This window comes from Lissotriton helveticus, chromosome 7, assembly GCF_964261635.1.
Source record: "Lissotriton helveticus chromosome 7, aLisHel1.1, whole genome shotgun sequence".
NCBI classification, from domain to species: Eukaryota; Metazoa; Chordata; class Amphibia; order Caudata; family Salamandridae; genus Lissotriton; species Lissotriton helveticus.
This window is the reverse complement of record NC_136068.1, coordinates 519,366,845-519,394,031: the sequence shown is the minus strand read 5'-3', so window position 1 is coordinate 519,394,031 and position 27,187 is coordinate 519,366,845. Positions and strand designations below refer to the sequence as shown.

The 27,187-nt window shown below is 45.9% G+C and overlaps 1 protein-coding gene across 3 annotated transcripts in view; it reads right to left on the bottom strand.

Moving 5' to 3' along the window:
- LOC144768698 (zinc-binding protein A33-like) overlaps window positions 1–27,187 on the bottom strand; it is a 200,108-nt gene that overhangs the window by 136,854 nt on the left and 36,067 nt on the right. For all 3 annotated transcript variants that reach the window (XM_078652561.1, XM_078652559.1, XM_078652560.1), the window contains exon 2: window positions 11,077–11,182. In XM_078652561.1, the coding sequence (XP_078508687.1) occupies window positions 11,077–11,182 (106 nt within the window). The remainder of the gene's footprint in view (window positions 1–11,076; window positions 11,183–27,187) is intronic.

Here is a 27,187-nt window from a genome sequence, read left to right as displayed (position 1 = left end):
CAGGGCTGCGGTGCGAAGTGCAGTGGTGCTCTCGGGTTGCGGTGCAGGCAACGGCTTGGTGACTGTCATCCAGCGGTGACGGTGAGACGAGAGCTGCGGTGCAAAGTGATGCTGGGCTCGTCGCAGTGCTGGCAGGTCACGGTGCAGGCAGCGTCTTTATTGTTGAAGCGCTGTTGTCAGCTGACAAACTCGAGTCGATGGCACCGGCAGGCCAAGGCTGCGATGCGGGATGAGGGCGGTGCATTGTACCTTACGAGTGGTGCCCTCGATCCACTGTGCAAGCAGCGGCATTGATGTTGGCGTGGAGCGGTGGGGTTGGGGATTCCAGGGTGGCGGTATGAGGATAGCCGTTATGGAGTGCTGTGCCCACAGACCGTGGTGCAAGCCGCTGCTTTGTGGCAGCGTCGAGTGCCAGAGTCGGTGAGACCAGGGTTGCGTGCAAAGTGCGGCGGTGCAAAGTGCGGCGGTGCCCTATGCGGTGCCTTCAGGACAGTCGGCAGCTGCTTTTTCTTCTTTTGCAGAACAAAACAGTTCCCAGTGCTGGCAACAGATGAACTTGAAGTCCTTGCTGTTCCTGAGACTTCAACAAAGAGCAAGCTATACATCAAGCCCTTGGAGAAACTCACAAATAGAAAATTGCAGAAAGTGGAGTCCAGTCCTTTCACTGGAAAAGACAGAAGCAGCCACTGCGGGACAACACAGCAAAGCACACAGCAAAGTGGTAGTCCCTCAAAGCTTTTCCAGCTCTTCATCTTGGCAATCTTCTTGGTTCCAAAAGAATTTTACAGTGGGCTGGGCCCCAGTACTTGTACCCAAAATTCCAGTGTGCTCAGGCAGAGAAGCCCTGTGCCCAGCCAGAACCAGTTCTATCCTCTGTGTAGTTGCCCAGCAGGAGGCGCAGAAAGCATGGTCTGCAGCAGACCAGGCCCTATCAGGTGCAAGGAAATCTCCCACTACTCTAAATGCAGCCCAGGTCTATTCAGCCCAGTTTGGACTCATCCAGACTCTCGTGAGCCACTGCGCATCCCCAGCCCCCGTCACTCCAAAGCCAGACAGTCAATACGCATCCTTCCAGCGGCACATTGGATGGCTAAGCAAGAAACTACCTCCTTTCTAAAAGTGGTATTTTCAAAGACCGAATGTAAAAATCCCCCTTATTAACGATGAATTTTAACATTCAGATTACAGGCATATCAAACATTATCATCCAATCTGGTCCCAATCGGAAGTTATATTTATTACATATTATAAATTAACTCCCATTCTATCCTAGGAGGCAGATAGCCTTACAATGGTGAAAAACAAAATTGGTAGTATTTCACTATCAGGACATGCCACACATCAGGGCATGTTCTACCTTTCACATACACTGTACCCTGCCCACAGAGGTACCCGAGGCCTACCTTAGCGGTGACTCATGTAAGAAAAGGGAAGGTTAGGGCCTAGCAAGTCGGTGCACTTGCAAGTCGACATGGCAGTTACAAACTGCACGCATATTCTGCAGTGGCAGGTCGGAGTTACATTTTCAGGACTACTCCTGTGGGTGGCACAGTCAGTGCTGCAGGCCCACAAGTAGCATGTGATTTATGGGCCCTGGCACACACTGTGCACTTTGCTAGGGTCACTGACTACTATATCAAATATGCCAATCATGGAAATACCAAGCCATAACACAATTTACAACAGAGTGTATGTACTTTAACACTGAATAGCAGGGGTAAAGTGCACAGAGTCCTAAAACAGCAGGTCAGGAAAAGCAAAAGGTTTGGGGATAACACTGAAAAAAGGGCCATTTCAAACAGTTCCTCTACCGGCCCCTTTGACCATGGCACTCGCGTCCATCTGGATTGACTTGGACTCAGGGGAATGGGTGGAAAAGCGTACAGAAAGCTGTTTGACCAGTTGACCCATAATCCATTCCCCAGCGTCCCCTGCTGGTAGTACCTGGAGGCGAAGTCTCAGCATTTGCTGTTTTCGGCGGTGGCGAACAGATCTACGTCTGGAGTCCCCCACCTTGCAAAGACTTCTCCTAGAACTTAGTAGTTTATGACCCATTCGTGGTTTTCCTGAATCAGTCTGCTCAGTGCGTCCGCCTGAACATTCTGCACACCTGGTAGATGGGTAGCCGTTCTTGTCAGTCCTCTGGCTAGAAGCCAGCGCCAGATAGCCTGCCCCTCCTGCGACAGAGTGCGTGATCGAGCCCCCCCCCCCCCTGCTTGTTGAGGTAATACATCGTGGTCGTATTGTCCGTCTGTACAAGCAGAGAGTTGGTCTGGAAGGACAGATAAAAGGCCTTCAGTGCCAAGTGAACAGCTCTGAGTACCAGGAAATTGATGTGATACCTGGACTCCATCTGGGACCACGTACCCTGGATCTGTAACTCCCCGGAAAGCGCTCCCCAGTCATGGACGCATCCATCACGATAGTCTGTGTGGGAATGTCCTTGTGGAAGGGAACCCCTCTCAGGAGATTCTCTACTGAACACCACCACTTCAGAGACTGAAGAGCATGCAGAGACAGTCCTATATTATCGTCCCAAGACCCCTTCCTCTGATACCACTGATCCTCCAAGCACTCCTGCAATGGTCTCATGTGCAGCCGTGCGTGTTGCGTGAGGAAGATACAAGAGGCCATCGACCCCAGTAGAGAAGACACCGTCTTCACTGTTGTAGATGGAGCGGTCATAAGAGCCTGAGCCTTCCGAAGGAGTGATAATCGTCTCTCCGAAGGAGACACGCTTGCTGACAGCGTATTGATGGAGGCTCCCAAGTACTGTATGCACTGGACCGGAGTCGGGACAGACTTGGACATGTTGATGTGCAACCCCGGCTTGTTCAAGAGAACGCACGCCTTCTGGAAGTGCGCTTGAGCTTCCGAGAAGGAGGCCTTGATCAACCAATCGTCCAGGTACGGATAGACAAACACCTTGTTCTTCCTCAGGTGTGCAGCTACCACTGCCATGCACTTAGAGAATGTTCTGGGCACAGACTTCAGCCCGAATGGCAGTACTGTGTACTGATAATGATTGGCGCCGACTTGGAATCGCTGGAACTTCCTGTGTTTGTATGCAATGGGCACATGGAAGTACGCATCCTGTAGGTCTATAGCACATAGCCAGTCTCCCTGTTGCAGCTGGGGATAAATCTGATGCAACGACAGCATGTGAAATTTCTCTCTGCGAATCCACTTGTTTGCTTGTCGCAAATCCAGAATGGGCCTGAACTCGTTCTTGTCCTTCTTGCGAACCAGAAAGAACCGAGAGTACAGACCTCTTCCCCTTTGAGACAGAGGTACGTCTTCTATCACCCTTTTCCTTAACAGGGTATCGGCCTCCACCTGGAGCTCGCGCAGCTGAAACTGCGAGCTGACAGGTGGAATTGCTGGAGGCGGGCTGGTGTACCGAAGACTGTATCCATTGCAAACAATATTCAGCACCCACTTGTCCAGAGTAATTTTTCTCCACTCTGCCAGAAAAAAATTGACCGCTTCCCCCCCCCCCCCCCCACCGGAGGGGGTAACGGATGTAGGGGAAGTAACTGCTCAGGGCCTAGACCCAGCCGGGCCCTTGTTTGCCGCTGCGGACTGTTGGCCACCTCTGCCCTTCTGGCGCTTCTGGAAGGGCCTCCGGAACTGCTGCTGCTGTCCCGAAGCCTGCCCTCGCCCTCTGCCTTGCGCCCCGAACCGTCTCTGGAACGGGCGGTAGGTCTTCTCCAACCAGACAGCTGTCGGGGTCTCGGCCTCCGCTTTCATGCGGGCCATCTCGTCGTCCGCATGCTTGCCAAACAGGGTTTCCCCCGAGAAAGGCAGGTTGGCCACCCGTTGAGCCTCTGGCTTGCAGGATGTAAGGCGAAGCCAAGCGTGGCGCCGTTGGTTGACTCCATGGCAATACCCATGCGCCGCCAGAAGAGACATCAGCAGCCGCGCTGATGACTTGGTTCGACATCAGTAGCCCCTCATTTAGAATCTCCTGGAAGTCCTTCTCTTGAGGAAGGAGCTCAGCAAATTGCTGGAGGGACTCCCACAAGGCTCGATCGTATCGCCCTAGCAACACTGCGGCACTTGCAGCCTTCATTGCAGTAGACGACGTCCCACAGACCTGCCTGCCGAGTCTAACCAGCGGCTCTCCTTACCAGGAGGTATGGAGGACGACGGGGTGGTGGCATGCTGCTTCTTAGCAGCCGTCACTATGACCAAGTCAGGTGGCGGATCCATCCTGAGAAAGGCCGGGTCAGAATCCTGAGCCCGGTACAGGAGCCTGGAGGGAGCCGCCTTCGTTACCGCCGGAGTGAGAAACAACTCCTGAGCGGGCTCTACCAATCCTGGTACTAGGGGTAGCAGCGGCCGAGACGTGTTTTTTATGTAGCGTCTCGAAAATCACGGACGTCGTGGGCACAGTCACCGTGATGCCCAACTAAGCCGCACCCCTCAGCAGAATATCTTGGAATGAGACTATGTCGTCCACTGGTGACACCCTCGTCCCAGGGGATTCCGACAAAGTCGGCGAGTATTCCTGGCCCCAGAAGAGTCTGTGTGGGATCTTGATCTGCGCCTCCTGTGGCGTCGCCTTGATCTTGTCAATGACCGATGACGACTCCGCGACCTCTCCCTCCGTCCAGAACGAGAGCGCGATCTCCTCGGCTTCGGACACTCCGCAGGTCTCAAAGGAGCAGGAGACTGCGGCCTGACCGGGACCCTCGTCTGAGGAGTCTCCTTAGCAGGAGTCTGGTACCGTGGTAGTGAAGCCGACCTCGGCGGAACCGGACGCAGTCCATGAGGAGTTGGCAGAGGATGAGCATGAGGGGGGAAATCGGTGGTGGAAGCTGAGGCGGAGTGGGATTCCGCGGCGGAGGTTCCTTGGGCAAGGGAAGAGGGGTAGACGACCTTGGCTTAGACGGTGTATATACCTCAGAGTACACCGAGCCCGGTGACTCCCTCTTCTTCTTAGGCGGAGGCGATGGAGGCAGTGTCTTATTGGAGAACAGCGCAGACACGCCCCAGCGGGACTCCTGGCGCCAGAACTCCTTCTGCGCTTCTTTGGCGTTTAAGAAAGTCGTCTCGACGTCGAGGAACGCGGTCTCGACGTCGACCGGCGCCATCGTCTCGACGTTGAGTCACGACTGGACGGCGAACGTCTCGACGGAGATAGTCGTCCTCTCGATGTAGAGAGTCTCCTCCGTGACGTCGAACGCCTTTCGACGGCGAACGCCATCTGGATGCAGAGCGTCTCCTAGATGTCGAACGCCTGCGAGCCTTTGACGTCCTCCTCGACGCCGACCTCCTCCTCTTCGCCGACGGCGAACAGCAGTGTGGCCTCGACGACGAACGCCGACGCCGGGCCGAACTCCCTCGACGTCGAAGACTCGACGATTCACGCCAATGACAGTCGACGGCGGCCTAGTCAGTCCCCTCGACATTGAACGTCGACGCCGCTTCAACCCAGAGCGCTGGGGAGACGGAGGAACAGACTGCTGTCATCTCTCTCAACGCAGTCAATGCCATAGACGTCGGCGGAGAAATAGGACGTTTGCTGGTCTTCCTCCCGAGACCTCAGCATGGGCAGATGAAGAATGCCCAGACCCACCTTGCGTCTTCAGTTTATCTTCCAGGCCTTGGAGCCTGATCTTCATCCTCTCTCTCAGGGTCCTGGTGGATAATGTCTGGTAGATGCCACACTCCTCTGGGACATGAGATGAGGGAAGGCAGATGATGCACACCTCATGTGGGTCCGACTTGGCAGTCTTCCTTGGACACTCTGGGCATTTGTCAAACAAAGTAGGCATTTTGACAAATAAGAGTGCACAAAGACACACACAAGGAAGAAAACACCAAAGTACTTCAAATGAAAGCGCTCAAATACTTGAAAAAGTGAAAAATCACCAAATAAACCCTTGAAAAGGGAGAGCTCAATGCTCCAGGGGCCTGCTTGCAGGACCCGGAAAAAAGAACTTAAAGTAAAAGGGACCTGCTGTGCATTCTGGGATACTGAGAGAGTTCTGGAAAGTTCTCTTAAAGGCACAGTATCCTGTTCTGAATCACATAATGGCAGCCTATGGGGCTTGTCTGTCCACTCCTTCCTCTCTATCATTCCAGAGGGTTTTGCTGGTAAAGGAAAGTTTTTCTCTGTGGAGAAATCGGGACAGGCTGTGCGGTTTGTGGATTTTTGGTGGAATTTCTAGTTGAAGTATTGGACAGTGTAGCCTGTGGATATAGGCTGCATTATCTGTCTTTACATTCTCTCTTAAGTTATCAAAAAATGCAGACCTGCACAGACACTTAAGAGATTATTTTTGATTGCTCCGGGTCCACGCACATGGGCGGGACTATTCACTAGATTATGACTATACACAGATCCCCTACTACGGAACTGCTCTGACAGAGGAAGCTGCATGCTGGGCAGTTCAGTCTGAGAGCAATGCCAGCTCCCACAGGAGGCAGGGAACTGACTGGGAGCATGGGGGCCTGGAGAATCGCCCCTGGTCTTGGGAGTGGATGGGAGGGGAGATGAGAGGCACAGTAAAGGTCAGAAAATAACAAAGAGCCAGAACACAGGTCGGAAAGTAGCAGAAAGAGGAAGAATAAAAAAAAGGTAAGACTATCAAAGAAAAAATGGAGAAAGCTAAGGGTGGGAGGTTGTAGGATGCTGGCTCTATATAGTACACTAAAATGAAGTACACTGTCCAGTGGCACCAGTTTGGTATACAAAGGCAAAAGTAGATCATACAAATGCTCTATTTGTGGTAGTGAGGGTGAGCAGCTAGGCTCAGAGGATGGTGCTAAGCCTTTGATGTACTCCAAGGCAATAAATGAGACACTTGAGAATAAATCGGAGACAAATTTACAAAAACACTGATTTTTAAATAATTTTTCAAACTAAGAACTTCATTCTACAGCAAGTACTTTAAGATATGAATTTAAGTTCACAAAATAAATCACTTGTGCACAATTACTCACCTTTGAAGTCAAATGGGAGAAAATAGAAAAATGCACATAAAAAGTTGCATTTAGAGGTTCACCTTCGGGATTTAGGCAAGTAGCAAGGACAAGCACAATCTTTCACCGGCAGTTTCCCAGGAGCATCCTGGATTTGGCCGGGAGTAGGGTGAAGAGGGCAGTGGTAACTAGTGTGCTATGAAGGGGGCCACCTGAAAAAGCACTGCACAAGGAGACTCAAAGGGTAAATCAGAGGGAACCCACTGTTGGTTCATCAGTACACAGGCCAGGCAGGCTGGGTGCAGGGCAGTTTGGTCATCCAGCCAGCACGTGCCAAGATTTCCTATTGGTTAGGGGCTGGAAGCTTGGAGCAACAATTCCAGGGCATCTGGGCCACTTGCAAAGTGGCTTTCAGGGGTCTCAACATCCGTCAACAGGATCTTGCTCCCTAGGCAGTTGGAGTCTGGATTGGACTCTTCGTCTTGGTGAATACTGCCAAGGGTCTGGAACACTTTGTATTGGCGTGAAACTGCTTCAGTAGATCCTGGTGTCTCCAAACTTGGAGGGGAGACTGATTATCATCCAAGGCTGGTGTACCACTTTCGGTTCAGGTGCGGCATTCGAGTCACTGGGGAGCAGCAAATGCTGGTTCGGTGGCTGCGGATTTCAGGAGAGTAGTACCTCGACTCCAAGGTAGTTCTTAGGTGTTTCGGCACAGGTTGGAGGTTCTCCAGGGTTATTGGAGGCCTAAAAGTTGAAGGAGGCAGCACACCACGATTGTCAAGTCCTTAAAGCAGCAGGCAGGCTTTGGTGCTAATTTTCTGAAGCAGGGATTCAGTCTGCGAGTCAGCAGATCTCGTTTGCCCTTTTGTGTCCAGGGATGCCACCTAAATACTAAATTTAGGGGAGTTAAAGAGTGACAGGTAGTAGCCAAATGGGCTACCTACCTTTAGAGGTGTCTACCCCCTCTAAGTGACCACTTCATGTGGGAAGGGTCACTACCCTGACACTATTTGCTAATTCTCCCTCAAACCAAGATGGAGGGAAATAAAAAGTGGACTCAACATCACCTGCCCCACCTCAGGGGTGGTACTGGCTGAAAATGGTCCACCCCCTAATGTAACTAATTTTCCTGCCTGTACTACCGACAAATGTGGAGCAAGACAGGGGGGAATGGTATCATCCCTTAACTGGAGTTGCCTGGTTTGCCTTTTAAAGGCAGCATCGCCTTTGAATCTTTCCACCCTGGAAGGCCATCCTGGCCTGGGGGAGGTGTGAAGCACCTCTGCCCTGAGCAGACTTTGTTCCCAGTCTCAGAGTGCTAGCTCTCACCCAGTGAGCTCAGAAATAGGTTTGGTGGTGGGAAGCTTTCTAAGACTAGTCAGATACCACACCAGTGCTTGGTGGGTTTCCATGGGGCCCTCTAAAAGGTCTGTCTGCATGTATTAATAAATCCAACACTGGCATCAGTGTGGATTTATTAAGAAGAGATGTTTGGTATCTAAAATATTAGAGCTCAGTGAAGCCATCATGGAGCGAGGAAACTTGCGACAAGTATCCAGCTCATGTACTATCTACGGCTTCCCTGTACATGTACAATACCCAGGAATGGCTCGGATATTGCAGGGGACTATCTGCTCATGCAAATATGCCCACACATGGGATATACTGCACTCTTCCTTAGGGATATAAGGCCTGCAGTAGGGTTGACTTCCCTATAACTCATTCAATGTATGGTGGCATGACAGGGCTGTGTGGGATGCAGACTTCAGTTCTCTGCACCAAGACACGCAGCCTGCAATGGCAGTTTGCATAGTTTTGTTGAGGGGTCACTAGGGTGGCACAATTTTTGCTGCATGCCTAGTGGACCCTCTTCAGTCCCAATGCCCTACATACCAGGGGTACCTACATTTACTAAGGACTTAAAGGGGTTGTTGAAGTTTTGCCAATTGTGGACAGTTTTAAGGGAAAGCAATGGTACTGAGAACATGGTTAGCAGGGGGCCAGTACTCCAGGAGGTGCATTTGCATAGTGGTTGAGAAAGGGGGCAATGCACTGTTTATGTCCTTATATTACACTCATGAGATGTCAGTGACATTACTGATGACAATCCATAGAACCACTTACACCCGTATACAACCTCAAACGCCCACTCGCCCACACTCGCATATCCATTCACAGACCCATACAAGTACTTACACAACCACTCACTTATCCAAGGAGCCACTCACAGCCAGTCACTCACCCATACAGTCACTCAGACACCCATTTACCAACCCACACCGCCTCAGAGGCCCTCACTTACACATACAACCACCCACACAACCACGGATATACCCATTCCACACATCCATACAACCACTAACAGCCACTCACTCTTCAATACAATCCCACAGACACCAACTCACAATCAGCCACTTACAAATCCAGTCACTTACAGCCAGCAAGACACCCACTCACCCATACAGTCACAAGGAGTCAAAGCCACTCACTGATACAGCCACTCAGTCACAAAGATAGCCACTTGGACACCCACTTATACAGCTGAACAAGCACTCACACCTGTACAGTCACTCAGACACCTAACTATTAAAAAAGGAATCACTCAGTAGTACATCAAGTATACCAATGTAGCTCTTGTTGTACCTTAGTATATAGATTTAACACAAAAACCTTTAGAAAACACTTACAAATCAATATATCCGTGACGTCACCGACCAGGTCATGAGTGATGCTATATGTGAGGTCAAACAGTGCATTGGGGGGGGCAGGTTCTAGTTAGCGCAGGTAACTAGAACTGCAGAATTTCACTGGTTTTGTATGTGTGAAATCTGGGACCAACTATAAAGTCCTTGTAACCTTTGGTTTTTCTCAGTGAAATATACATCTTCATATGCAGGAGCCTTGACAGCAGTGGTGAACGTCCAGATGAGGAACCCATACACTAAGCAAATCACTCCTCCACATCTACAAGAGACCGCACTCCAACGTTGCAATAATTCATAAACTTAAACTGAACAAACCGTTCGGCAAAAACAGCACCAAAAAAGTGGGTTTTTTTGCTGCAGTGTTTGTGCACTTTAAACTTCGGATTTAATTAGGAAAATGTTTTTGCAAAATTGGAGTGCGTGTCTATTGGACGTCGAGCTATGATACACACACAGTCTAAAATGCATGACTGCCTCGTTCCAACAAAAACGGATATCAGGTCTTACCTCATTCTGCTGCAGAAGAGGGTTTTCAAATGTACTCCAATCACAGGTATCCACACCAAGATTGTTCAGAAGCCTTCTGATTTTGGTTAAGAGATGCTACAGGCCAACACCTAACTGGTTCCAGCTCACTTTTATGGGCAGATCATTCTACTGACCACAGCACAATATCGAAGTGTGTGGTCAAGGTACTGATGTTTACAATGCTATTACAGAAAAGAAAATCCACACCCAACGCATATCCATTAAAGCTAGGTGGGTCATGAAAGTTTACTATTCCTAAAGTTGGGTGTAGTCTTAAACGTCTGGGAAGCACTAGGAGAGACCATTTAAGAAAAAAACTTTAAAGGAAGTACCAGCATGATAAATAGAGACCAAAAAGGGTGGCTTTAGCTTCAAAAAGACAACATGTGTTGATTAGTTTAGCACTAAAGACAGAACATTAGAATGAATGCACATGGTGCAAGGTTTTTTTACGCTGTGAACCTTGTCTTCTCATGTAGGGGGGAGAAGGGGGATCTACAGTGCTTGAAAGTCCGATGCAAAAAGTATCACATTGTGTCATGAGCTGCATGGCTTAAGACCTCTTGCCTGAGCAGTGTCTAAAAAGCCTGAATCCAACAGGACATATGCATGTTCTAAAATATGTAGGGCATCATGAAAGCCATGACGCCAAGAGTTGGAAGGAAAAAAGTCTTGTCTTACTCACCAAAATTAAATGCACCAATATGCCAGCACTATTTCATTTCATAACTGATGTTCTTCATATTATGCTTTCAATGAGCAAATGGGAGTGTTCTTTTCATTCCCTTCACAACTATATTGTGCTCCAAAAGTTACCACCACACTCAGATTTGTTAATTCATTTTTTTCAACCTCCTCCAGGACCACAGCGATTTGTAGAGTCAATGGGTACATTTGCGCCTATCCTTACCATCATGTTCTATTTCTGAACTCAGGATCCCAGGGATATTTTCCAGATATGAAGAACTCTGCTGCATGGCCCCCAACAGCTGCTGGTCCACTTCAAATGTGAACACCTAAAACAGAACAAAGGATTGTCAGTATAGTTAAATGACAAATACATTTTTTCAGGTACAATTGGAGAGGGTATTACAATATCAGTTTAATTCTAAAATATATTTTTGTTTACACTGGATGAGTGACAGAACTAGAATCCTATTGTTACTTCACACACCCTGCCTTTAATTGTCAGGTCTCTACACTAAAAGCCAGGGGAGGGCAGATTAAAGGGCATGGTGGCCAGATGGGCTTTGTTTCCAAATGACTTGGGTGAGTACCGCCAGAAAGAAATTATGTTACCAGTCACCCCAGTGAGCTACTCCCTTAATAGCAAACCTTTTATTATTTGTCAACTTAAGTTCCGAGCTTAGGGAGCTCTTGCATGAATATCCAAGTAACAACCAAAGTGGCAGGTGAAAATATAAAATGAATCATGCATTCTAAATCTAGGCAGACGAGGAAAGTAAAACCTGGGAGTTACCTAAAGTTCACTGGCTCGCAGTTCAGATCATGATGGGAAAACATTAGGTGGGAGCCATCGAACAGTTCTACACATGGTCTAACGAGAACACAAGGAAACAGAAAACCATCCATAAAGTTGCATGAATTCATTCAAAATCCTGAGGTACTGCCAAAATCTTATCAGGACTCCATGTTTTTAAGGATAGGAAATGAGATACTTTAACGTACTTCTCTACAATTTTACTAGACGGACCGGATCAGGTTATATACTCATTTTAATTACTACAATTACTACTCTTCTGATGTTATACACTGCACTCCTAAACAGTTAACCTACTGGGCTATGAAAGCCTCAACTCCAAACCTTAATGACTTGGCAGGACTGGCCTATCAGTCAATCTGGCTTAGAGTACGGTAACAACCTGGCTAGTTTCGCTGTATTTGAGTCAACCTGAACAGAACCTGTAATTTTATTGTAAGGCAGGTAAAAAGAAATTGGGAAATATTTCAAAGCATCTAAGCTATTAAATCCATTCCTACAGCAATATTTAAGTATATGAGTGAGGAGCTAGTGCCTAAGAATTCAAGGTCTGGACCGGAGGCTCAAATTATGCATTACTCTTCCCTTGATTTTAGCTCAGCAGCCAAAACTACCATGGGCAATAACTCAAAAGACTACATTTTCCATGAGTCTTTAAACTCAAACATTGATTTCTCTCAATTGTCTTACTCTCCCTAGTAGCTAGACAAAGAAAGTCCCTTCCCCTTTCCTCCCTGTTAGTCTGCCAGATAAGTGCCTTTCCTTTACAACTGTCTATTTACGGGACTTCAGAAATTGGAGCTCGAGTGACTGGTTAATCCTAAACTGGGGGGGGGGGATATTAATCAGTATTTGTATTTACTGTGTGGGCTGTTCAATGGGAAGTGCCACACTCTGGCATGGCTTCCTCCATTTTTTTCCCGCTCTATGGCCACCACCTCACAGCCGCCTGCCGCACTGGTGCTTCTACCCATCGCACTAGAGTATTAACCATTCTGATTGGTTATACAGGCAGCAGGGACACCCATGGTCCAGATCAGGCTGCTTCTAGGGTTTTGTTCTCTGCTGCCGCGGAGACAGAGTAAGTCACCATGTTCACTGGATTGAAGCGGTGACCATTCAGTACGTTCAAGCTCTACAGGTGTCTGACCTGGTCGTTAGCCTACTCTTCCGCCTAGAAACGAGATGGCAGGTTCACGATAATTAATTACTTTGGAGCACACAGTTTCTGCCTCAGGCTTTTTTGCAACTCTAGTTGGTAGTTCTGGAGTACGCAGAGTTTCCCTATAATATTCACCCCAGTGTCAACTTTAACATACTGGGCGACGCTTCCCTCAATCGTTGACTAATATACACAGGTCTTCCTGCCAGTATGAATAAATCTGTAGCACAATGGAACATTTCCAAGAGTAGTCTCTAAAGACAGTAGAGGAGGAGCAGGTGCTGCAACCTCAATGAGTAACTCGCAGATGTCCTAGATGCATCTTTTCCACACTATAGTGTCAGCTCTGGAACCCATTAGGCAACTGTCGTTTCCCTGCTGCCAAAACCAGTGTCTTACCTTAAGGAAGTGAGACCACACCACGACCCCTGGGCCCAAGGCAACCCCATGTGAGCTCCGGTGGCAAAAATGTTGCCTCTTAAGATGCAATATTCTGCACCTTCTGCTGCTTTCGAAAGGCTGCACAAGCTTTAATAAAGCGACGGGTGGATGCCCAAGGTAGTTCGGTCATGTGGTCAGGATAGGCCTGGTAGGAAACACCGGCATTTGCATGCTCACATTTATTAAGTTGCCTTCTCTTTTACACACGATGACTAAATGTGCATTGGAGTACGAGACCATGCTGGATAACTATCTGAGTTGCTTACAATTCTACTTCACAGGCACATTACGACGCCTTGAACATTTGCTACAAGGGCTAAAGTTCACTGTTAAAACGTCATTGTTGTTCAATAGATGCTATCCAACTGGAACAAACAATCGTGGCCTGACAGTTTGCAACATCGCTACATTGGTGCTGTTTAATATATATATATATATATATATATATATATATATATATATATATATATATATATATATATATATATATATATATATATATATATATATATACTCTCAACCACTTCCTGGTTGGCGCGGTGGGACGGGGAGAAGAGGAGCACTCCACCAACAGAGTTCACTACATGCCGGAATGTCAGCTTAGCTGATTTCGGCTTACAAGTGATGTCCAGCTCTACAGAAAGACAGACAACCTGACAAGACCACAGATAATGGGAGATTAGACCACCTGGGCAGGGATTTGGCATATCGCCTACCTTAAGTGAGACTAAGCTAGGGAGCGCTAGGTAGGAGTACAATATACACAGTACTTACATGCCTGTAAGTATTCACTGTCTTAGCACCATGGCGGAAATTACTCTAATCAGTTTCATTCTATTGATTATTGCAGCACACATTTTATAAAAGAATCAGAATGCTTCAATAAATATTGAAACACGTTGCTGAGTATTTCTGTGGGTATGCATGAGTGTCCAAACAAAAGTGTGCTCTATCGGTTACCCTGAGTTCGGGGGACTGGGGGGTGGAATCAGAGTGGTAATGCTTTGAAGTTGAACACACATTTGTTTTCCTATACGGTTAGGGGTGAAGATGGTGCACTGTGGGCTAGCAGGGATACAGGGCAAAATATCCGGAGGGTGTTTATGGAATCATCCTGACACAATCCGGATGTTTAGGTTGTCCAGCAAGCGCACAGTTTTACAGTGGAGGTACAAGCCGTACAAAATGGTGCAGCCAGCGTTATAGGTTGAGCGCTTATTTAATGGATTGCCCGAGTAATTGTCTTTTGTATACACAAAGAGCCCATCTCTTCAACTGGAGACGTCCTTAGTGTTAAGGAAAAATCCTGCCCAAGGGAGTAGGTTAAATCTATATATTGGCTGTAGGTTGTTAGAGCTTGAACCTTTCAAAAGGATCTCCCCACGGGGATACCCTCTGAATGATAACATTCTTATGGCTGAACCGGCAGCATTAAACATACCGAGAACTGCAGACATGGTTATTTAGAAATTGCTACAATGTGATCTCACCTCCTGGTAGGGAGGTTACCTTCGCGGTTGAGGCACACGAAGCATTTAGGACTGAGATATTCTATATGGATTACATTACCAGCAGCGAACTGCTGAAGATTGTTTCACACATACACTTCAACTGACGCTCCAAATAAGTGTAGAGCTTTAGAAATTCCATTAACATGATCAAAATTGGTATGAAGGCGCACTACCACTCCCTAAAGAAGAAGTTAAACTAGGTTCCCTTAGTCATGAGGGGGCACCATGTCCAGTTTTAGCCAGTTACACTACATCTAAATATAACTAATTTGACCGCACCACAATTAAGCACACTATAGAATAGTTTAGTCAGAATATATACAAGTCTGACAGTTTGTCATGCGAACAATAGCAGAAAATCATGCAAGGACTGCTCAAGCTGCACAACTACAATTGGCTACACAAGACATTAGTCCACAGACTATTAATGCTGTTAAGGGGACAATTCCCACCAGACTGGAGGAATTTACTTTCTGGATTCCACAAAAAACAAGCAACCTGAAGTAGTGTTTCCCCATACAGGACCACAGGCAAACCTCAGAATTTACATTATCCTTGTCAATGGGGATGGCTTCCCCGTGGAAAAATGTCACTTGGGGGAGACAGTCTTCGCTGCAGTAAACACCTAGGACTCGTAGTACACCATCATTAGATGTTTTACCAGAAGCGCTCAAACAGATTCAAGAATAGTACGTGGCACCACCTGCCTTGGATGTGGGAATGAAGTTGATGGGCAATTCTGCTGCAATATTCATCATTATGTTGAGTAATATTAAAGGGGAAAGCAGCTGTGTTGTGGTACACCAATGACTCACCAACTTAACTCAGAACAAGAGCGAGAGTAAACAAATATTACTGAAGAAATGTATGCATCCATAGGCAGGGATACCTTGGGAGCCAGGCCTAAAATTCAGAAATGGATAACTCAAAGCAAGAACCATATCAAAGTAGTGAGATAATAAACAAAGAAAAGACCAAGTCACAGGGCGGATCTCCTCAACAGGAGGCCACTGAAAAGCGTAACCGATATTACAACTCCTGACAAGTATCAAGATACTGATCTGTTCATCTTGTTCCTTTCAGGATACATCTGAGAAACCATTGGAGAGAGCTGGACAGTCAGAGCGCAGATCACAGTAGTACATGAAACTGAAGGACTGGACACTTGGACAGCCTAATAAACAAGCATTTAAAATGCAACAGGTGAAGCATTTATTAGAGTTAAGTCATTGTCATTTTACAATGACTATCTTTTGGTTTAGAGTGTTTTGGATGTATGAACAGAGACTTTGCTGCAGTACTGTCTAGAGGACTAAGAATGGAGAATTACCGATATAGCAAGAGAAACCGCTAGTAGCACTGACTAGAGTACTAAGAATGGGAAAGTTACTGATGGGACCAGAGAAGCAGCCCTATGTAGAGGAGTTGGATTTACTGAACCTATGTTGGACACCCAAACACTATATTCTATTTTGAGATATTTGGGCACAAACTGGCAAATCTTTGGTTACCCACATTTGTCATTAAAATTTCAGGACAATTGGTGATGCCACCCAGACCAGAGTGAGACGTGAAGACTGCCGGCTCTGTGCACTTCTGGACCACTTGGGTTTTGGGAAGGTAGTTTACTCATCTCAAAAGAACCACAACCACATGAGACGGAAAACAATCCCAGGATCTATTGAAGGCTTGTTACTATATTCAGATTAGCAGGTTTACTGTGGATTTGTCTGTAGGTGTGACAAGCGGTGGGGGGGTGCATTGCCTTTACTTGTGCTTTCTCCATTGGGACATGCGGGTTTCTGGGCGATATTGGCAAACATTGGTTTTACACTAAGAGGGATCATTGGATGAGGCAATTTAATTTCTGTTCCATGCGCTAGCTGTACTGATTGCTTTCGCTTCTTTAGTCAGATAGTTTACTACTATAGAACTGCAATGTTGCACACAGTTTGCCTTGTTTCTTACAGTACGGACTACTCAGCCTCCACTACACCGAACTGAGGCCAACCAGCACCTCATGGCTCTCCATCTCAGGAACTCCGTGAACCATTGCACCAGTGAAGAGACCATCACTCGCAGCTCGAATCTTAGTATGAACCTTCTTTAAACCTCACTTACTGGACTGTTCCAGCTGGATGGGGACAAGTTAATCAAGAGGATTATTGGAGGAGACCAGGGAAAGAACCTTGAAACAAACGACCAATTAGATCAAACACAGGGACAGGAGAATAATAACAATGGCTTTTGCAAACAGAGGGAACTCTTGTACAGTACTGGAACGGGGATCAAGTGACAGGGCCAGGTAGAAAATGTATCTATTGAGGGAACCTGACAAGGCCCCCCCTCCACTAATGCACCTGCTCATAGCTTTACCAAAGGATGACTACGCAAGCCCTAACCGCAAATAAAAGTGCACAGCACCAGCATATTCACTCAAGGTGTAGGAGGGCAGTAGCCAGCCTGTGTAGTATGCCATCCATTGAGACCCTAAGCAAATGACTAAACCTCCATAGCTGATGCAGGCTAAGCGTTGAGGCAGAAGATCTTCCCCCAGACTTATACCAACTACACCTAGTTGGATGGCAGGTCACAAGTTAAAGCATTTTGCCGGAAAGCTTTTGCTGGGAAAACCCTATACTCCTTCCACACCACACATTCATGCTGCCATGGCATTTCCACACGCAGACACCCCTTGATTGAGCTCCCTAGTCCATGGACAAAGATCTAAGAGCAAACTGGTGCTCTAGTAAAAAACACATCAGCACAACCCTTTCAGCCCAAAAGGGCTTTAAATGAAAAGTCAGTGACCAAAGCTGCTCCAACACTGGACCCAAGACTCCGACCTATCCTCCTCAGAAAACGAAGTACAGTGTGAAACTCGAGACCTATAGACAAATGTTAATCAAATACTTTAGCCGGCAATATTAAGCCTACTGTTTTAGTTTAGGCAGTGTAATGTCCAGAGGGGGAGCCCAAGAAATAGGAGGCAGCAAAAGAAGGGGGTTAGAAAAGTAAAGAATGAATGGAGTATTTTAGAAGATATTTTAAATAAAGAAGATGAGAATATGAAGTAAAAAAAGCAAGGATGGAAAGTAAGGAAGAAAAAGCAAAAAAGAGGAGGACTCAAAGAAAATGATTAAGTAAAAAGGACATCAGGAAGGATACATGAAAAGCTAAGATAAAGGGATGAGTAGAAAGTAAAAGAAAGATCAGAAAGAAAGACCCAGAAAAAAACATAAGTAAAAACTACAAAATAAATAAAAACAGGAAATAAGATCGAGAATTAAAGAGTTAGTATTCTGGCCTGTGATGCTTAGATCCCTTAAAGTCCCTTTCGGTGCCACACTCTCACTTTGGCTTTTCAAAACGAATAATAAAATGTTAAAGGTAAAAAAGTAACAGGACCCGAGGGGATGTGCGCTTGAAGAAAGATATTAAAAGGAAATGGCCAAGAGGCAACCAGAACATCTTTTTTATGAGCAGATAAAGCTTCGATGTGACCGGTGTCACCAGTACACAAAATGACAGCACCTGACTTGTGAGGGCACAATGATGACATCCAGGGTCAGTTTTATGGTGGTGGGTGCCGGGCTGAAGGGGGGGGAAGGTGTATTTTTTTAAATGTATGATCGAGTTAAAACAACTGCTGCAAAGTTACTTGCGCTCCTAGCAATTTTCTGGCAATAAGAACTAGCAATGCAAACAAGCCTAACCTACCCCTCCTTAAAAAGAATCCCGAAACCAAACCAATATCCTAATAAAAAAGCCCAACTGAGGTAGTCATCAGCACAGCCCTCTCCTGCGGGACAACCAAAAGGAATTAGTGAAATTGCCATGGGAGTAACGAGCCACACAGAGTAGGATATTTACAAAAATGTACCAACAAGCAATCATTTCGGAATGCCCCAAATAACTAATGGCAATCAGAGGGTGTGCCAAAAGCCCTTAGAAGAGATACAACAGGTCTTGCAGACAGCGCAAGTGCTGTGTGTCGAGACTACCTAAAAAGTAAGAAACCTAAACAGCCAAAGCCTCAATTCATTAAGAAGGTAGCTGGACTGAAAGTCTAGCATGCAACAGATATGGAAGATGCTTCAGAGCAGAGAGTTGGCTCTGACCATGCCGGACAGTGCAGCAGAAGTCACAGTAGATCGCTGGAACCGGATGGATTGTCTGGCGGCAGTAGCTTCGAGTGACTTTATCCAGGTGGAAATTTTGGATACTAGGGTGAACATCTTGCATGATTTACATGAGAATAAACTCCAGTTGGAAGGGAACGTATCTAGATACATTCGTGTTCTCTTTTGAGAAAACTTGTCATTTGGCTACGATATTTTCTCAGATGAAAAGGATGGGCCACCTGAATTTGTGATAGACTGCCTGGAGGGAGAGACAGTAATTTTACCTGCTTTTTCAGACCTCTTCCCAGAATCAGTTAAACATTCATACACCAACGAGTGGGCATTCTTGCTGGTTCTGCCTTACACAGCAACAATGTGGGTGGGGTGGGTTCACCATATGTAATACAAGGGATGTTGCCCCCACAACCTCAAAGGCAATACCTCCTTTAAACTGAAGCTAAAAAACAAGCCAGGGATTCTCACAGACCTCGAATACCAAGGTGTAATATAAAGTTGCACCTCTTGTATGAATAATCCCTTGTTTTCAGTAATGTTCATATCATCTAGAATTAGATTAGACATTTAAACACAGCTACACTAGCATTTGCAGTACAAAACATGCGCAGCACTAATAAATATAGTTTGTAAAAATCCAAAACACTATCTCAAATGGATTTTTCTGTAAAAATTAAAAAGCACCCGAGAGCAGATCTTTGACAACCTTCAGTACGCAGTGTTCTCAAAACCAGTTCTGTCATTTGTCCCCCGCTGTGCAAGAACAGTTCTGAGCGGTTTTCAGTCAGAGTTAGATCTTTAAATGAGGACCAGTCATTCCCCCGTGTGACATTTGACCGATTATGACCTTTCCACATATTGTACAAGAGTGGATCGCATAGTTCTGGGATTTGTTCATGAACCACAAATTCATCTAAAAAAAATATATATAAGAATTTCCCACATCAATGTCCTTTTTCTGGGATGCTAGCTGTCAAGTGAAGGCAAATGCCTTGCTACACTTTGAGAAGTGTGCACCGTTACAACCACCAAGCACATTGTAGAAACTGCAATTCATATTGGGATTCCTAGGTTTTGGCAGAACTTCCATTCCAGATTATGCAGACTAGTTAACCCATTCGAAGACTATTCATCCAGACTTTGAGCACACAAACACATTGGACAAATGAACACAGATTTTATGTTCGCTACAAGATGACATGCTAGCGGCAAAACACTTACCAAAACTTCAAACCTGGCTGTCCATATTAATGCGGGTGCATCAGGTACACCTATAATACATTAAATGAAGGAGACCGTACCATTTACATAAAATCACATTTATACACCAATGCTGAGAAGAGCTTTACACAAACAGAAAATATTCTGATGGCAGTACAGACTGCTGTGGTGAGAAGATTGGCTCAAGGGAAACAATTGGCGTACTTCAGTACCAACCTTTGGGGCGGTCACAGAAGATAGTGTTTCGAAAGCTAAGGTTTACATCTGTGGTGGAAACAGTGGCCCAACTCTCACCCTGACATATCTAGACTACAGACTTTACTCTACACTACAAACCCAAGCATACCTGCAATATGAAAATGAATACCCTCTGACTAATAAAGTCATGCCTCTTGATCAGTAGGATTACATCTATATTGACAGTTCTGCACAGCCTGCTATAGAGACAAAACAGCAACTTTAGCTGAATGCCCAGTTAAGGATGGTGAATTCCAGCCTGGAAAGACCTACACATAATCACTCGTCAAGTGCACAGATGTTAGAACTAAAAGCTCCAATTCTGGTACAAGAGTACGGATCCCAAATTCCACACACTGATAGTGTGCAATACGTATTATTGTGTCCAGTCTTATAAGGACTATCTACACTACTAGTCAGAATCAATCAGAACATTTGTGAAGCGCACTACTTACCGGTGAGGGTCTCAAGGTACAGGGGGGGGGCTGTGCTGCTACTGCTCGAATTGCCAGGGTTTGAGGAGTCCTCTGAAGGTTAGGAGGTCCTGGGTCTGCTGTAGGGGGATGGGGAGGGTGTTCCGGGTCTTGGCGGCGAGGTGGGAGAACGATCAGCCGCCGGAGGTTGCTTTTCGGATGAGGGGGGACTGCGGCAGAGCGGAGCTGGCAGTTGGGGTGTAGAAACGGAGTGGTCTGTTGAGGTATGCTGGTCCAGTGTTGGAGTGCTTTGTGTGTGGGTGAGGAGCTCGAAGGTGATCCTCTTGTTGACAGGGAGCCAGTGCAGGTCTCAGGTGGGGTGTGTTGTGGTTGCGGCGAGGGATGTAGAGGATCATGCGTGCGGAGGTATTTTGAATGCGTTGGATTAAGAGTTTCCAAAAGGTACACCAAAAAAGCACAAAACGCTATGGGACAAGGATCTAAGCTGAAATAGTGGTTGCCACAGACTCATGTGTTTCACACCTTTAGTCATCAACATGTAGGAATACACGTTACAGGGAATTCCATGGCTGACAGTCGCAAAAACAGTGTGAACTGTTGTTGTGATTACTCGTTTTCCAGCACTATGATGGACATTATGATGGCTTTCAACACTGCATGGGGGACACCCATTTGCCAAAAGGCTTCCCAGCAAAGTCCTCCTACCGGTTATGTGCACAAGACATAATATATTTGCTCATATTCCCAGAGTGCGGGAATAGAGTAGTACCCACTGGTTGCATGTTAGGTATAATCCTAACAGGACATAAAAGCTAGGCATCTCCACATGCAGGGGTGACCGCTACGATTTCCCTACCTCAGCAATGCTATTTTTGGCCAGGTCTTTACAGATGAGGAACTTTGTTCTTAAATGTGACATCTGGCAGCAGATGAGTTCCATCGTAGCATACTCACGGCAGACACCACTTCTGATCTCAAACAAGCCAATTACTTGTGTGTACCTGGACCATTATGGCCCCTTACAACAGGATGGGGCTTACCAGTACATCATGGGTGCAGTGGATTCCTGTTCGATTCCTATGAGTTTGGCCACCGCAATCAGCGAATGCCCGAACCAATCAATGATCGGCAAGTCTTTATCGGAACTTACGAAATTGCCAAATTCCATTCAGGCTAAGGGCTGGTGTTTGGTGTTTGCCTCTACAGCTTACAAAGACACCATGGGAAAATTGGGTGACTGGTACTTCCCCCCCCCCCCCCCCCCATCATCTTGAAGGAAATTCAGTAGTGGAAAGGAAGAACCTAGACTTCAAGCAGTCTTTAACAGCAAGGTTATTAGGCTCAGGTGGCAGCTGGGTACATCACCTATATCGGTTCCAGAGAGCCTCTAACATCTGCTTAGAAAACCCTGTTGGACTCTCTACGAGATCCTTTTTGGGGTTAAAATGTGGGTTCCTGACCAAGACTGTCCCAGCACAGTGGCGAGAGAAACTTCCTTTGACATCAATGACCTTTTGGCTGTTTTACAGGAACTGAAGAACTACTGGGATGCACAGAGCAATGTCGAAGTTAAACACACAGCCAGTGCAGAAGTGAAGGAAGCACCAGCGCATTTGTGTTTGGCTCCAAAGATTGGTGGACTGGTCGCAGTCCAGGGGAAAATAGCAGACAAGTCATTATTTGGGACATCTTATAGAATGCCTTTACCCGTTTTGGCCATTGAAGGTACCAGAACAGTACTCCTGCCGCCCGTTGTTGGTTGCTAAAACAAGAGATGTGTGCCAATTTACCTTATCAAAAAGCATTGTGCCCGGTTCTACTCAGTAGGCCACGTGGGATACCGAGTAGTTACCAGCCTCCTCTCACTGCTATACAAGTCCTAATGAAACTTTGACCAGCAATGAAGCTTCTATTCCACCAGCTGGGAACAGTAAATAATGAAGTATTTTCTACCTGCTATATCTCCAACTACTATACAAACTACTTTAGAAAACACCATCCTGGAGCATCGCAGAAAATCACGCCACAGCCATGGAGCCAAGGAGAGCAGAGAGCTCACACCGACCACCTTTCCAGTAGGAAGAAGCAGAAAATTCCAGTTTAAGGCCTTCCTAAAGGCCTGCTCTCCAGCCCCACCCTGCAAAAACGAAAAGCCTCTGCTCCAGCTACATCAGAATAAATCTGTACATTCCACAACACCTCATTCAAGGACTGTATTGTCACTCCACTGAAATGTTCCAGAAAACCTAACTGTACACTCAAATCTGCTCTTGCTGTACTCTACAAGGTAACACCGCTCTTGACATTGCAAATACTAAAAAGAACAAAACCCTACCGGGTATCGTAAATCTGCATGCAAAGCTCAAATGCTTTTATAAACTTTTCAACCTTTCCTGACTTCTACAACAGTTACAATCTCCTCAGCTTTGTGTGGCAAATGCATCTGCACTACAACGGTGCTCATTTTGATAGGTGAAAAAAATAACAAAAAACAAGGTTATGTTACTCTGTCTTCTCTGGTGCGAATTGTACCTCAAATTGGTCAACCAATCTACTGAAACAATAAAAAGCATCACCAAACTCCTCCCAACAAAAAGTAATTTGTCACAACCAGAATATGACCAAACAAAATCTTTAAAAAAAAGCTGAGCATTTGAAGAGCGGGAAAGGGAAACTGGATTGGCAATAGTCCAGCAACAAAAAAAAACCACCATCTAACTGCAATCCTAGCAATGCAAAGTCAGCAGAGTGTTCCGGCATAATGTGTAAAGCAAACTTTATATGCACTTCGCCAGCTCTGTACCATCACCACAAATGCTGACCAATTCCTTCCCATCTACTGAAGCACTCTGTACCATCCTGTCCTCCTGTGCTTCAAAGTAATTCACTGTATGCACCTTCCAGCAAATCATGTAGTGGTCAATTCTCAAAAGGACCAATCACCCTTCTCTCGATCACTTCTTTCTTTAACCTCCCTCATCACATGTCTCAATTCCCTTTCAGACTGAAGATGTTCCATCATTCTTTGTACCCATAGCAATCAAATACAAATTCTTCCCAAAGTTTGCTGCCTCCATCAGGGAACTTTACCAGCCAAATACACACACTTTCCTGTTGTAGGTACCCTTAAACAGAAACTGCTGCTGCCCCCCCACCCCTGCACCCTTCCTAATGTCGGTCTGTAAACAGTTGGCCCAGACATTGAAATGGTGTGTGAATTCTCCTGCACTACCAACACTTGTGATTGAAACAATGCTCCAGAACAAATTCCTTTTTTGAAGCCCCCAACATGCAGCAGTAATGTTGTCTTGCCAACCCATCCCCCACCCCAAAAAGGCTCATAAGGAACAGTCAACCCACTGCCATGTGTCCCCATGACTTCGCCTCATTCACACTTCATCTTTAGGACTACTGTCTCATAAGCAGGCCAGGTCCACAAAATCCATTTGTGATTTCCTTTATGTCCAGGTCTTTAAGTAAAGCCACTGCCCATTTTTTTTGCAATAAATGCTGGTATATATATATAAAAAACTCTAAGTCCACATTTTATTATTTACTGACTCTAGGACAGCTCACCAATTTACATTACTCTTCAGAGCCCCGCTTTCTTCCTTGGTGGCTCAATAACTTTTTTTTACAAAGCACCACAACCCCTCCTAGTTATACCCATTCAGTTTCTCCTTCCTCCAAGCGCGGACACTTCTCATAAGGAGCTAGGTCTTCTCCAAACCAACTTCCACCATCTCATTGATGAAAACTCAATTTGTCCCACGCAGCTCGCCATCTCCCACTCTCCAATCATACCAATGCGACTTTGATGATTTGTAGTGCGGAAAGGATTGTGCATCCTCTGCTTTTTTTCCACAGCATCAGCAAAGCCTTACTAGACCACCTCCTATCTTCGGGCCAGCGCCCTAGAACTGTGCCATGCTGCATTGTATATAAGGGGCGGTTTTACCCGAACAGTCACTGGGACATGGGTTCTATAAGTACTGAGAGGGAGGGGTCCCAGCGTGAAAGTAACAATGAACATACAATTTATCACAGAATTTAAAGAAACAATGAATGAATCCACATTGTTGTTTATTCACAATGGGGATGGGTATATTCAATATACTGTCAAATATTTACATGTTATACGCGGTTGTACAGTGCCCCAAGGGGGGGAAGGGGAAGTGATAAGGTGAGGATAGTGCGGATAATGGGAATTGTGACAGTAAAAATCAATGTAATATCAAAAGTGCATTTGTATATGAATTTCAATATACAAAACAAAAGACAGTCGGTTCAAAACAGTCAACATGTATCATGCTTCACAAGTTACAATTAATGTCACTCTTGGCGTGAAGCTGACAAACAGGGAGCTATTGTCGACGTTTCGACCCTCAATGCTTCGCAGGGATTAGTGGTACCCTTGCTGTAGGGTCTTCATCAGGACAGGGTGCGGGGCAGGCAACCTAGTTGATATATGTTTAAAATAACTGTTTTAATAGTTGCTCATAGTCGCGAGAAATAATCAATCAAATTATGCACACCTAAGGGCATACCGTTCTGGTTGATGCTCGTCATGTGGATAAGACAGGACTTGCGTCTCCGTAAAATTGTTCAATTCTTGAGACTGAGAAAATTAAAGAGAGGAATTCACTTGGTAAACAGACCAGTAGGTCAGAGAATGAAGGAATAAGCGTATTGTTATTCCAAAGATGGGCGTAGTAGTGGATTACATAGCCCATAGTTAAAATAAGTTAAAATGACTTACAATGAAGATGTTAAATTGAGCGGTGGAGATGGAGTCTGGCCCAGGGTCGGTGAATGGCGGTATCTGGAACAAGACCTCCATATTAGAATTCAAGAGCTCAATAGGACCGTTGTAGCGCCCACCATTGGTAAAAAACCAACCAGGACTTACCCGATTTCTAAGTTGCGATGGCACTTAGTCCGAGGGTAATTTAGTTGCACAGGGGATCGCTCCGTAGTATCTGTGGAAGAACACGGAAAGCGTGATGCGGATTAGGGTATTAAAAATGAAACAGTTTGGCGCTATCTGAGGTCGGGTTGGCATAACAAGAGGGACATAGGTAATCCCAGAGGGGCGTAGCGATCTATTACATGGCCCGTAATTAAATAAAAATAAAATTGACTTACAATGAAGAAGTTTTGTTGGGCTTGGGAGGCAGAATCTGGCGCAGGGACAGTGAATAGGTTGTATCTGGAACAATACATTTGTATTAGAATACAAAGGCCGAACAGGACAGTTTTAGCGTGCATCAATGGTGAATCGACAAGACTTACCCGATTTCTAAGTTGCATTAACACTTAGTCCGAGGGTACTTTAATTGCACAAGGGATCGCTCCATGGCATCTAAGAAAGAACATTGAGAGCGGGTTACAGATTTAAGTGCATAAATGAATCGCAATTTAGTGCTGTCTGAGGCCGGGTTAGTATTGACGGAATCACTCACCGTGCTCTGAATGAATCTGGCAAACGGTGCCGCTCGTTTTCTGTAATGGTGAACAGAGCTTCCTAGAATTACCGTAGCTATGGAGACGGCATCACGTGACTGAGTCAGGAGTATGGACATAGAAGAAATACCGGGCAGTTGGTACAAATACCACGGGATCAAGCCTAAAAGGGTTGTAGTTAGAAACTGTGCTGGGAATACAGTATATTAATTGTAAGTTGGTGAGAATCACACCTGGACTTAAATTGGTACATACTGATATCACAATTACAATCAAGGAAATCAAAGGTATTAGTATGGCGTACCTGTCGCATGATAGTAAAGCCATATGTTACCACAATGAAACACATTCTAGATAAGTGATGATGAATGACATGTAATTTTTTCGGCAGGTATTCATATACACTACATTATTACAATGGCGTACCTCTCACAAGAGGGTATAGGCCCGTCCTGGTCAGCGACAATAAATCATGTAAATTGTTGTTAGTGTTTAGATTACAGGGGATTCGGGGCAGGGTTGCTAATTGGGAAAAAGAACTGTCCTGTTCATTGAGACCATGCAGGATGGAGTCAAAGAAAAGCATCCACTTCAATTCACGTGTATTGAGAATGCCTGAGATATTGCCCCCTCGGGGTCCTAGTATTGCCTTTTCTAACACAACCCATCGAAGGCTTTCTGGCGCCCCTCTGGGATTACCTATGTCCCTCTTGTTATGCCAACCCGACCTCAGATAGCGCCAAACTGTTTCATTTTTAATACCCTAATCCGCAACACGCTTTCCATGTTCTTCCACAGATACCACGGAGCGATCCCCTGTGCAACTAAATTACCCTCGGACTAAGTGCCATCGCAACTTACAAATCGGGTAAGTCCTGGTTGGTTTTTCACCAATGGTGGGCGCTACAACGG